Raw genomic sequence first — 13712 nt, forward strand, 5'->3', positions numbered from 1 at the left:
CCATAACATTAACACAGGCGTTTTGTGTAGTGTGCACACTAGAGTGTGTAAACTCTGGAGTACAACACACACCAGGGCGTTAACACAGGCGTTTTGTGTAGTGTGCACACTGGTGTGTGTAAACTCTGGAGTACAACACACACCAGGGCGTTAACACAGGCGTTTTGTGTAGTGTGCACACTAGAGTGTGTAAACTCTGGAGTACAACACACACCAGGGCGTTAACACAGGCGTTTTGTGTAGTGTGCACACTGGTGTGTGTAAACTCTGGAGTACAACACACACGAGGGCGTCAACACAGGCGTTTTGTGTGGTATCCACACTGGTGTGTGTAAACTCTGTAGTATTGCTAGGCCTTGTTCAAGGGCTATACAGTAACTGTGTCAGACACCGATGGATTGCATTGAACACGTAAATATAACAAAAACAATAAATATATTAAACAAGTTAATTAAAAAGACTTGGAAGTAAGTGGATGACAACAAAAATGTGGAGAGATAACATCAAGAAATATTTGGGAAATTCAAACTTGAAACAAGTGTCAGGTCAGCAATGGATGGCATCCTGAAGTATCCCTTAAAAGGAGTTGATCTACTCTACAGTATAACATGGTTGGAAGTTATCAGACTCTAAATAATAGATTGTAACAATCATATAGTGTGTTATTCTTTTTTATTCTCTCAATAATATTTAGGGTACAGCTCTAGTAGGCTACAGTACTGGTGAAAACTGTGTCCATTTCTGTAATGATGTAGTCCTTGTGGTTTTTTTATTCTCTCAATAATATTTAAGGTACAGCTCTAGTAGGCTATAGTACTGGTGAAAACTGTGTCCATTTCTGTAATGATGTAGTCCTTGTGGTTTTTTTATTCTCTCAATAATATTTAGGGTACAGCTCTAGTAGGCTATAGTACTGGTGAAAACTGTGTCCATTTCTGTAATGATGTAGTCCTTGTGGTTTTTCCATTCTCTCAATAATATTTAAGGTACAGCTCTCGTTGGCTACAGTACTGGTGAAAACTGTGTCCATTTCTGTAATGATGTAGTCCTTGTGATTTTTTTATTCTCTCAATAATATTTAGGGTACAGCTCTAGTAGGCTACAGTACTGGTGAAAACTCTGTCCATTTCTGTAATGATGTAGTCCTTGTGGTTTTTTAATTCTCTCAATAATATTTAGGGTACAGGTCTAGTAGGCTACAGTATTGATGAAAACTGTGTCCATTTCTGTAATGATGTAGTCCTTGTGTTTTTTATTCTCTCAATAATATTTAGGGTACAGCTCTAGTAGGCTACAGTGCTGGTGAAAACTATATTCATTTCTGTAATGATGTAGTCCTTTTCCTCTATTGTCTTGACCTTTACATGAACTTTGGTCCAGATCCATTTTATGTAGACACTAGACTTCCTTTGTCGCATCATCAGCTTTTCATGTTCTTATTCTGTTTAAAAGTAAACAAAGAAACACAATAATTTACTTTAATTAATTAAACATTCCCTTTTCAAACATTTTGTCATTTACACCACCAAGTGACACAACACTGATGTTAATCTATTGAATTACTTAATAAGACAATAAATAATAGCTTATTTTTCAAGCTTAAAATGTGTTAAAAAATGAAAAATGTGTTTCAGTGAAGCTCTCTGCTGTGATCATTCTTCAAAATGCTAATAGTCGAAAAGTTTTGGTTAGTATCACTTGTGGTAGGATCACTGACGATACACTCAACATTTATATAATATAACATAATATTTCCTTACCATATAATTTTGAAGCCTCCGATTGTCCCATGCACGCCTCTGCTTCAAGTAGGGTCATGTGAGGCTTTGTTAGCCTCTGTAGAGCTACTTGTTTGGCCTAATCAAGTAGAACAGAGAGAAAAAAAGCATTAATCATTAAACAATATTTATTTGTTCATAGTACACAACAGTGTTACATCAATATTACTGTAGAATTATTCAGAATTTATTTTATTTACTACAGCTGTTGAAAGGGTTTTTCATGAACCAATATTTTTCAAGACACAGATGCAAATTTTCCCTTTTGACTCATCTTTATTATACCTATCATTATTTAGATAACTAGCAGTAATTTCTGTATTACAATTATAATATAATATATTCTTATCCTTTTCCTGTTCAACCAGATCTGCTATGGTGGAAACTGAACTTTCAGATGTCCTGACCAATGCTTGATGTTTGTCCTCAGGGGCGGATCTAGGATTTTTATAAAGTGGTCCCCAATCTTCCGCTGGAGAGCTGATGAGTTTTAGTCGCTGAAATTAATCAATTAAAAACTAAAATTAGATGTAGTACTTCTCAGAGATGTATTTCATAAATCTATGTTATTTTTTGTACATTTTTTTTATATTTAAATTTAAATTCCAAAACAAATCTATCATGTGTTTAGACAAATTACTAAGAGTATAACCATAAGCAAATTCTGCAACCCTGTTCACGGGCATATACACCCACAGACATATACACAAGATGCTCTACAAAAAGTCTAAAGCTCTGTCTACACTATCAAACTAGTATGTGTCTAAATATGGTAGTAATATGACATCATCATGTCCATATATTTTTTTTTCACATAAAGTTTGATAGTGTAAACAGAGCTTTATATTACAAGTCTTTGGGAGTGGAATTGTTTTTTGCCGTGAGAAAAAAATCTCAACATCTGATCCCTAGGTATAGTAGCAGATCATCTAATCCACCCAGCTACATACAGATGAAATGATATCTGATTCGATACCAAATGTTTTTTTTCTACTTACTTGAAGGAATGTGCCTGGTGCATTACGCAGCTCTACAATGATGAAGATTGGAACCAGAATTATGGTGGAGCCTGTAATGAGCCATCCAATTGTATGTGCCCAGGTTGGAAAGCCTCCGTTGTAAGATGGAGCATTCCAGTTGACAAAGCTGTACACTTGTACAAACTGTAAAATCAACATATTTCTCAGTCATAGACTTAAGTTAATAAAACAGTCAGTCGACTGCATTAACACAATCATAGAAAAGCCAAGTGGTCAAGGAATCTCCAAATGGAGGGCCTGCATGCCCCAGCATTATTTTTTCTCCTATCAAGTCAAGTCATGACAGAAATCATGAATAGTTCATGATATTAATTATGGCATAAACTATGACATTATAGGGGGTTCTATATAAGTATAGATATCAAATCAATCAAATAGTTTGTGTCAACAAGTTTCGCCAAGACAAATGTGGTGTAGGCTTCAGTCTAAGGAACTGGAGCCCTGGGTTCAATGCCCATCAACATCATCTGTGTTTTTTAATGGTTGAGATTTTGAAAATAATTAGGCTCATGCATTATTCATAATTTCTCTAACCTGATGGGAAGGGGGGGATCACCAAACATGTCTGCAGAAATTGGCGAATTAATTAAAGTTTACTCACACTAAGCAGAGCTGGTGTGATAAAGCACCAACAGACACGCCAGTAATTGAAGAGTTTGTTGTTAACTCTTGCAGAACCAATCATCGTGGAGATGTCTTCCTTGAATCTGTCATAGCCATACACCCAGGATACAATTATGCATTCCATGGAGGCAAAGGTCAACATGACAAAGCTAGCTGAGTATGAGTCTAATAGACTCACCCAGTATACTCCAGCCTGTAAAGAGAAATCATTTAAGCATCCTGATAATCATGGGAGTTATATATTAAATATTTCAAGTGATCTCCTGTCTACACCTAAAGGTAAAATTTCTCACAATTCTTTTTCTCTCTTTTAGGCTCTACTACTACTCTTTTGGTTAAGCTATTTTTAACAGACTAATTATATTATGTTAACACTTCCCTCGTTTGTAAAAATTCAAAATACCTCAGTGACACAGATGAGTGAGGCGAGGCACATCATTGTACAGCTAGCTAAGAGAACCTTTGGTTTGTTCCTCCTCAGATTTGGAAAGAAATCCGTAATAAATGTCATAACGGTCTCCATGAGGGTGAACTAAAATCAAAATCATTGTTATAGTGCATTGGTGAAATACCATTACAATTAATACATAATATTAACAAAAGATAGGTTAATTTTATGAAAGAGGTTCCCCAAAACATAAAAGTTTGAAGTATTAATACAATGTATCATAGAGAGAAAAAAAAGTGATTATTAAAAATATAATTTAATTTAAACCAAAAAGTTGATGCAATATAAACTTGGCCTAACCGATACAATGGGCTTCTGAGTTGACTTTTTTTTTCTTTGAATTATGTTTCAAATATTTTTGGTCAAAGTGAATAACATTGTTATGTCGTTACAATGGCATAACATATTCAATAAGAAATTGTTTCAAAATGATAGGGATAAAATATTATCTTTATGTACATGTTTATTTTATTTTATTGCTTTCAGTGGATGTCTCTTTAACCGAATGAATTCAACTATATAAATAAACTCTACCTGGGTGTCCAGGCCTAAGGTGAGCAGCATGAAGAAAAACAGTATTGACCAGACTGGTGCTGCAGGCAGCCTAGCAAGGGCTTCTGGGTAGGCAATAAAAGCTAGACCAAAGCCTACACAAAAAAAAATATTTAGTAGTTTTTACATATTGTTTTGAAACCACAACAAAATGTATGTTTTGGTCATCAGGAATCGTCTGCCTTTACACATTAGAAACGATTGATTTTGTAATACTCCCTCTTTCTTGACCACCTCAAGTGATCTTATTAATTACCAGTGTTTCACAAATTTATAGCCTACAAATGTTCATACAGTACCTTGGTCTACAACTTCACTGACTTCTCGTCCCAGTTCATTAGCCATAAAGCCAAGGATGGAAAAGATAACAATTCCAGCGAACACACTGGTCATACAATTGGCTAGGCCTATGAATACGGCGTCACTGTAAAGGTAATCTTATTAATTACTGTCATGGCTGTGAAAATGCTAAATTATCACTATATATATTATTATTAGCATTATCATTATATAATTTTATCATGTAATAAAAAAGTTTGCATGGTGAAAAAACAATTTGAAAAAATTTCTGACATCGAAAACCAACTATGTTGTTTATGTACTCATAACGTGATATTAGAATGTGTTTTTCAGCTCCCACCCATGACCCAGTTTTGATGGATTTTAGGTCCACATAACAACGACCGATGACACATCAGGTTGGCATTGGTCTTTGCAAAACGAAAGCTTCCTGTCAGATTCCGTCAATAGAATATTTCTTCAAAGTTAATAGTATTTTTCTAAATGCTGCTGAATAGATATTGGTTCCAACCAGATGGTCAAATTTTATTTGCTTTTGTCAATTTTAACAAATACAAAATATTTTAGTTTAAAATATAAAACAGTATTTCACTTACAAGTAGCAGTTGTTGTGAAACCTGTTGTATGAAGACAATGTCAGTAATCCCCCAAATGATGTACTAAGGGAGAAGAAAATCTGAATTGCTGCGTCCAGCCATACCTAAAAAAATGAAATGGTGATTATTTGTATTTGTGCAAGTGCCATCTTCATCTTATTTTAAATAATTATGTTCAAGTAAGAAAATAAAATGTTTATTTGAAATTGAAAGGTCAGACAGCACCATGGCTTCATTCTGACAAAGAACCAGAACATCATTGTTGTAACCCCTTACTGGGTTCTCTCTAATGAGCACACAAGCTGTGTGTACCTCCTGTGTGTACCTCCATTTTTAAGTCATTATTAATAGAAAGAGTTGTTCCACCACCAGAACTATGTATGAGGAGAGCTCCAAACTGGGCCTGCATTAAAGTGTTTCTTTCTATATTTGATAATTAGCAGGATTACTCAAAAAGTTATTGTTGAATTTTTATATGATTTTAAAGGATGGTTTCATAGCTGTATGGGAATACATGATTTAAGTATATGCCTAGACGGAGGTCTGCGCTCTCTGAGTGCCTTTCTAGTTGTTTATAAACCACATCAAAACAATACTGTAATAAAATAGCACCATCATAAAAGCATGAAACATGCATTAGTAGTGTCACTAATACTAAATAGTTGGTTGGTTTGTTCTAAATTCTAAGGTAATTTCTAAATTCAGTACTTAGTACTACTAGTACTACAAGATGAATATTTACAACCATAAACGTTGACAGCAGGTTAGTTATAATCAGATAACATTACCCAATGTATCACATATTTTACACAATAAATATAGATAGGTTGTGAAACGTCTCTGTTATATTAACAAGTAAGTCCAGTTGAATAGATTTATCCTTTTAAACTTAATACTACCTGGATGAATGACAATATCCACACCCACAATAATATAGAGGTATACCTCCCTGATTTAACAAACTTACTTTTGGTTCATAGAGGATTTCCCAGCGTGGGGTGAGGAAGAACATGATGCCATTGTAACTACCTTCCAATGTCAGTCCAAGTATCAAGAAAAGTACCAATACAATGTATGGGAATGTCGCTGTAAAGTACACCACCTATATAAAACAAGACACTCAAACATTAACAATTTATTGGTAGCTATACTATAAAATTGAATACAGTACATATTTCAGTTGTTGCTACTACCACTAGTCAATAAACTCAATAGCTAAACATGCAATTTATACCAAGTCACACCTATAGAAATCTCATTGTCAAATCTTAAATTTAAAAAAAGTGCATGTTTTAAGACACACAAAATGACTCAGCCAAATTGTTTAATAAAGAGAGAGGAGTTGCCTATCATTTTAGAATTTTTAGTCTTTGTAACTAATTGTATTTCCTGTCACCCTTTGGTGTTCGTACTTTGTTTAGTTGTTAATGTGACTCATTTGATCTTGAGAATGGTTCCATGATGGTTCCGAAACGTCTTTTTTTTTTGTCATTACATTTTATTTTAAAGTTATATGGTAAATGTCTCTTAATTTATAAGTTTAAATCAACGAAGAAAAGCACAGAATCATGCATTCAATTTAAATTAGCATGGACAAATTGTCTGTATTGAGAGATTAATTTAAAGATCTTCTTTGATATAAATTGAAATATTTTGCATTGCTTACTTTTCCTGAAGATTTAATGCCTTTTTGAAGACAGAAATAGATGATGATCCAAGCAAAGACAAGACAGCTTAGTAATGGCCAAACAACAGTGCCTAATTCACCAATCCCAGAGGCCTCATGCAGGACAGCATTCCTAAAATAAAAATAGTGAGTTTTTGCAACCATTTGACATTACAAAACTGCTCCCCGTTTCAATTCATCAAAGTTGATTTTATCAATGTATTGTAAAACGGCTAATGTTCATAAGTACAATGAACATACCTAGCCGTCAAATTTTAGAAAGCATTCTCGTAAAAGTACATGTTTAGAGTTACTCTGTGGTATCACTGATTAAACAGTAATCTAATCAGACATCATTTTTCAACTCTTTATAAAATAAAACTATAAAATTACTTGAAATACTCTTCGCTGGGAAGTTTCCGTTTTGACTTCAATGGATCGATGTAGTTACTTAGATCTATTTCTCCTAGTGTGTCGAGTCCAATATTGTAAAATTCAAGTTGTTCTTCTGAAAGGGAGTCGACACCAACGCATGTGTTGTTCACCGTCATGATCTTGTTACCAGTGCTCAGACACTCGTCGTAGATGCCGTTACACATGTCCGTGTTCCAAGGGTTGTTACATCCGATCCAGGGCAGTTTGTTGGTGAATGAAGCAAACATGTAATACAATATGTACGTTATAATCACATTGTAGTAAATGGCGATAAAAGTTGAAATCATCACCATTCCGTAACCCATTCCTATACATGACAAACAAAATTTAAAAATAAGTATAAAAATAATGATTCTTCAGGAATCAAAAATAGGAAACCATAGAGAGACCATAGCCTATAAAAGATTTCTGGAGTGGACTTACGAATTCCAAGTGAATAATGATATTAATAATTATGTTAGTCTTAACGCCTAATACAATGTTTCTAAGCACTTTACACACAAAAATTATCCATAAAATAGCCTAAAATAACCAACAAAAAAAAAAGAAGAAAAGCAGAGGAACCATTTACACCACTCTGTTATCCAGCACTTTGAAGGTCCCATATGAGAGCTCGCTGGAACAGTATTCACTGGAGCTCGAGAATAAAGAATTAACAAAATACATTCATATAGTAAAAAAAGGACTAAAATATTTTATACAAAATTGGCAAAATTTATAAACAGATTTTAAATGAGTTTCCAGTGATGGTGCAGTAACATTCAATAATATTCAAACTAACATGTGAAACGATAAAATGACACTATCTTTGAGAGTAACAAACAATTAGTGGTTAATTTAGAGGACAATTCTATTAAGACACTTTCCCATGACATGAACAAGGGAAATATATTGTGTTTTACCACTTCAACCAACCCATAATCAAGATACACTTCTATTAAGGGGACACTTTTTGGTCCCAAAGGGTGTCCCCTTAATAGGGGTTCTACTATAATACTATTTAGTATCTAGGTTAAACTCCAAAATTCATTAATATACTGTAATATAATTTTGTGTTCAGTTACTAATTGTAGTATTGAAAACAAATTGAAACCAGTTTTCTGTTTGTTCATTTTGTTGCTGTAGTTAAACGTGTCTGTTAAATTAAATGTAGTGTTGTTTTTATTCATTATTTAGAGTTTTGGATTTCAAACCATCATTTTTTTGATCTACAAAGAAAAGTTTAACGACCTACAGGAGTGGGAAAAAAATAGAAAAATACATAAGACCGAACTGGACTTTAACTTTCTCCAAAATTGCAAAAGGTTCAGAGTTTATTCAAAACTGAATTTACCTCTAAACATTGGCGATATCCTCCAGACAGTTGCTGGTCCACTGCTGGAGTACTGTCCAAGGCAAAGCTCCATGAAGAACATGGGAAGTCCAGCTAACAACAGCATGGTTGCATAAGGTATAAGGAATGCACCTAAAATGATACATGATTTTTATATACATGTTCTCATCACACAGTCTGTAGTGTGCAATAATAAGATGAACATTTTACTTTAAAGATATATTGTCCCTTGAAGCAGAAAAAACAAAGGCCAAAAGATTCTAAATTTAATTTGGCCATATCAAATAATATTAAAGTTATTCACTTTAAGTAGAAAAAAAAAACAAGTTTACGTAAAATTAACAGGTAAATTAATTTCATTACATTTGTCTGGAAAATCGTCGCGAGCGAAAGTAAACAAAACAAATATTTCAAACCATGATTATACATTATGCATGATGCTAATTAGGATTGGTTACAACTCGTCACAGTTGAGAAGGTGTTTTCACATAGATCGCGTGGAAGTTTTACGATTATGCATACAGAGTAGCCAAACAAGCGTGTTCGCATTATGAGATATGTTTTGATCGAAAACTTTGACTGGAAGCCAAAGTTATATTTTGAACAAAAAAACATCTGTATTTCAGTTAAATGATTTTTTTTTCAACTAATTTTTGGTGAAAGTTAATACTTCAAAATGACCCACTTTTTTTCAAAATCTTTTTTTATATTTTTTGGGAATTAATCAAAGAGACAATACATCTTTAATCATATGATTTAATAATTATGATGTGATTATGAAAATATAATAAAATAATAATCAGACCAGAGCAATATAGATGAAAACAATATCAAATACTTGATCTGCATAGTAATTTTTCTTAAACCATTCAAAATAATTAATTTTCAAACTGAAACCGTTAACTGTTTCTTTTGTCTTTTTAATGTGAAATAATAATGTTTGTGTTGTTTTTTTTACAGTGAATAACTTTATTAAAACTGCAAAATGTCCTACCTATTTAAAGTCTGATTTTATTAATATTCATTTTTCATGTTATTGTGACAATACAATAGATTTAATTTAGAGATATCCATAATTTTTGCTCAGAAAAAAAGAAATGAAATGTTCAGAAGTCTTAATTAAGGCGAACATATGGTAGGCCTCTAGAAGACCTAGGCCTAGCCTACGCCACATTTTATGTAGACTGCATAGAATAGTATTTAGTACTTATATAGTCTATACTATAGTCTAGGGTTATAGGCCTAGGCCTGCCCTAGTGGTACAGTAGCGAAGCCTTCAAAACATGCACTTTTATGTTATCTCTAATCTAGGCCTAGGCTATAGGCCTATCAATATTTAATACTAATGATGTTTAAAAAGATAAAGATTTTAAACAATAAACACAAACAATTAAGAATCTTACCACCACCATTTTCATAACACAAGTAAGGGAATCTCCATATATTCCCTAACCCAACAGCATACCCCAGACAAGACAACAGAAAATCTGTTTTCTTATCCCATGTGCCTCTACTTGAGGTGCTGTTTTCACTACTAGAACTACTACTTTGTCCTTCTTCAAAAAGACTCTTGTCTTTTGGGTCTGATGAGGAATCACTCTCAGTCTCATTCTCAATTTTAAGGGTGCATGCATCCCCCACAGATGTGCTTTCTTGAGATAGGCCTAGGCCTACATCACCCTCTGATTGAGATTCGATGTCCTCAATGTTATCAATCTGCACAAATAGATTAAAAAAAATACATCATAATTAGGCCTAACCTAAACCATTACTAGGCCTAGGCCTGTCGACGGGTTATGTTCTCTCTCCCACCACCTCCTCTCTCGCCTACCACTCGTCGTCGTGTCATCGTGAAGGAAAACTAATATGAGATGATCCCCAAAATAATATGAAATCGGACATCAGACTGAAGCTTATTGGTTAAAAGTAGACGCCGCCTCACACGTCACACACAACCGCCAACTGTTGTCAAGACAGAACCTGCGCTGTTGTTATGTGCAGATGACATATTTGCGTTATTATTGTCTTATATATTTTTTTCTTTTTTTTGTTTTACAAATAATAATTATAGCAATAGAGAGATAATGCAAAATTACTAAAAGTTATAGCTAAAGCCTTATACTAAATAGTATGTGATAAACTTAAATATTTCTCTCCGAGTTGTTGACACATGTAGGCCTACGTGATACACCCAACCCAAATCACACATTGCGCGCGGACCTTATTTTTTATGACGTCCCCCCGATGAGCGCCCAATATACTTTTTTAAATCACTGTATTTTCGCCTAAATCTTAAATAAAATAAAACCAAACTATACAGTTTGTAGGAAATGATATTCAAGAATAACTTACTGGTTCTACTTGAATAAAACGAATCTTTAATGTCGACATTTTGATTAGCAAAATTGTAAACGATAAATAACCACAGTATGCTCTACTACGTGCAAACTAACTCGCAGGTCAATTGTTACGTTATTGCAGTTCGTCATCGAAACAAGCGATGTTTGCCATGCGCAGATTGTAATTTTTGTTTTGTGATTCAGATTTATTATATTCACATTTTTTCAAATGTTTTCGGGTATACAAAATATACAATAACAAAAAAAACACAAAGGCTAATATTGCTTCTAAAAATATGTCAATAATTTAAAAGTGTAAATAAATTAGCAATAAAGTCTTTAGTTATAGACTTGAGAAAACAATAAAAAAAAAACGTTATTTACAATCATATTAAAATGTATCTTTCTAAAGTGATCCCAAATAATGGTGACGTATAAAAAGCAGAACGATTTTCAAAGAAGTTCAGATTGTCATGAACTTAAATATACTTATACTATACTTAAATATTCATTTTCAGTATAGTATTTACTACCATGGTCTATCCTCTCCATTTCAAACAATTATGAAAAACGAATAAACGGATGTTCAGGGCGAAAATGCGTTTCCAAAATAAATGGTGGCATATAAAATGCTGAATGGTCTTCAGCTCTGTCTATACACTACAGCATATTTGGGTATATCACTACCATTGGCCACATCGCACTTTTTTGTCAAACTAGTTTGATAGTGTAGACATAGTTTATTGAGTTGACTTTAGTTTATTTCGAGTTTCGATTTCGATTACAGTATGCATTGTTTCAGTGCTAAATTCAAAATTTCATATATCAAATTATCTTTTAAAAGCCGGTATGTGTTTTAGACATTTATTTATTTAACATTTTACATAATAAAGAAATGTAACATTGACTTTTGTTCCGATTTATTTTATATTATATTGGACTATGTTTTTTCGAGATCGGAAAGATTTCACGCAATGAGGTTTTTACAAATGGTGCGTAATTATACCATCTTTGATTTTACTCAACATAGAGGGCGCATTAATAAACTGTTGTTGATTGGTTAGAAGTTTTTCATCGACGTGTCTGGTTGGTTGTTCGTGCGCGTCTATATATCATTTAGAGAGATTAAGGGGAAAAAAATTAATTTGATTTTGTCGTCTGCGCGCTGCTTGATGATCTAGGCTAGTAGGAGGCTAGCACAGCCCTTATTTCAATGTTGGAAAAACATGCTTTTTTATCTTAATAGTAAAGCTCACTATATTATCTAGGTATGTACAAATATTATTTTAATTAATAGTAAATAATAATAATAGTAAATTTCATTTTTATTTATTAAATTCAAACATACAGGAGGGCTGCGGATGATTTTTTTGAAGCATGCATGTGTGATGAATTTGTTGGTCGTCGAGAGGAGCGGGTCGAGAGCTGCTGCATGCTAGGCTAGCCATCCTGTCTAGCCTCCCTCTCCGTGCCCACCACCAGCCCAGTACTAGGGCTAGGGTAAATAGGCCTAGGCTAGGCTAGAAAGGATTAAATACACATTATGTGTATTTATTTAATCAACCCGTCAACTCGATGGCAATAATTAATATTCAATAATGCACCAACAACAACATTCAACAACAAGTCGACAATGTATTTTTTTTTAGTTGGCCTACTAGCTAGGCCTGGCACTATCTATGCCTAGCCTAGATAGGCCTGTTGTAAGGCCTAATTATTAGGCATAGGCCTATGCCTATTTAGTTGTGTTCCAGCCTAGGCCTAGGCTATGCCGGCCCCTAATTAATAATAAGTAGGCTAGGGTATTGAGATTGAGAAATATAATAATTTAATATTATTTTACCCACAGCATGCAGAAGACTTTTAAAATGTCTAAAGACAACATGCAGTCCCACCACACATCCTTTGTTGATAGCGATGTAAAAAAACAAAATTTGCCCGCACGTCTTCGCACTCAGAGAAGAGTATTGCAATGATAGCATTTCCAGCTGAAACAATACGGGAAAGACAGGTAACTAAATGATTAAATACTCGTAAATTTAAATAAATTATTATTATTATTTACCAGAATCATATTATTATTATGGCTGCTGAGAAATGATATTCCTATGTTTGTTTTATTATAATGTCCAAACCATGTCCAAACATACATAACTTAGGCCTACTATTGTACATTATTTATGTATTTGATGGAATCTCTATTTTTAATAAAAGCAAAATCAAATTTCACTTTACAAATAAAAAATGTTTATTTGTTTACTGTAGTTATCTGTATTGTTGTAGGCTAGAGAAAAGAGGCTTGTGATATAAGAATGGGGTTTACACCTGTCCACAAATACAGATTTTGATGCTCAGACGGTAGAGGAATTTGTCCTGGATTCAGCCAAGGTAGGCCTTTGCAAGTGCTTTTGTTACTGCCTGGTTGTTTTTCTTACCATTTTACTCTCAGTCTCGTATAAAGCTTTAAGGGAAGGTTTAGTTCATGTCTTAAAGTCATCACACCATTTCCTTCTATTCTATCTAGGCCTTCCAGGATCTCTTTGTAATTGGAAGTATTCCCATCAAATATCAAGTGATGAGAGCCATCCCAACCTCTCCCCA

The 13712-nt window shown here is 33.7% G+C and overlaps 1 protein-coding gene across 1 annotated transcript; it reads right to left on the minus strand.

The window, feature by feature from the left end:
- Positions 1-1760: 1760 nt before the first annotated feature.
- On the minus strand, positions 1761-11163 carry LOC144835416 (sodium- and chloride-dependent neutral and basic amino acid transporter B(0+)-like). Its single transcript, XM_078690501.1, has 14 exons — positions 11125-11163; positions 10176-10488; positions 8773-8904; positions 7398-7746; positions 7005-7137; positions 6306-6440; positions 5339-5442; positions 4742-4866; positions 4425-4537; positions 3846-3974; positions 3420-3635; positions 2777-2941; positions 2104-2275; positions 1761-1857 (listed from the first exon to the last, which is right to left on the minus strand). The coding sequence occupies exons 1-14, from the start codon at positions 11161-11163 to the stop codon at positions 1805-1807; spliced, it is 2178 nt and encodes a 725-aa protein (XP_078546627.1). The 3' UTR covers positions 1761-1804.
- Positions 11164-13712: the final 2549 nt, after the last annotated feature.

Source organism: Antedon bifida, chromosome 2 (genome assembly GCF_963402885.1).
Source record: "Antedon bifida chromosome 2, ecAntBifi1.1, whole genome shotgun sequence".
NCBI classification, from domain to species: Eukaryota; Metazoa; Echinodermata; class Crinoidea; order Comatulida; family Antedonidae; genus Antedon; species Antedon bifida.

Coding starts and splice junctions, on each gene's coding strand:
- LOC144835416 (XM_078690501.1), bottom strand. CDS start 11,163: ATGTCGACATTAAAGATTCGTTTTATTCAAGTAGAACCA. Junction 4,867..5,338: donor TTTCACAACAACTGCTACTT/GTAAGTGAAATA, acceptor TTACCTTTACAG/TGACGCCGTATTCATAGGCC. Junction 4,538..4,741: donor CAGTGAAGTTGTAGACCAAG/GTACTGTATGAA, acceptor TTTTTTGTGTAG/GCTTTGGTCTAGCTTTTATT.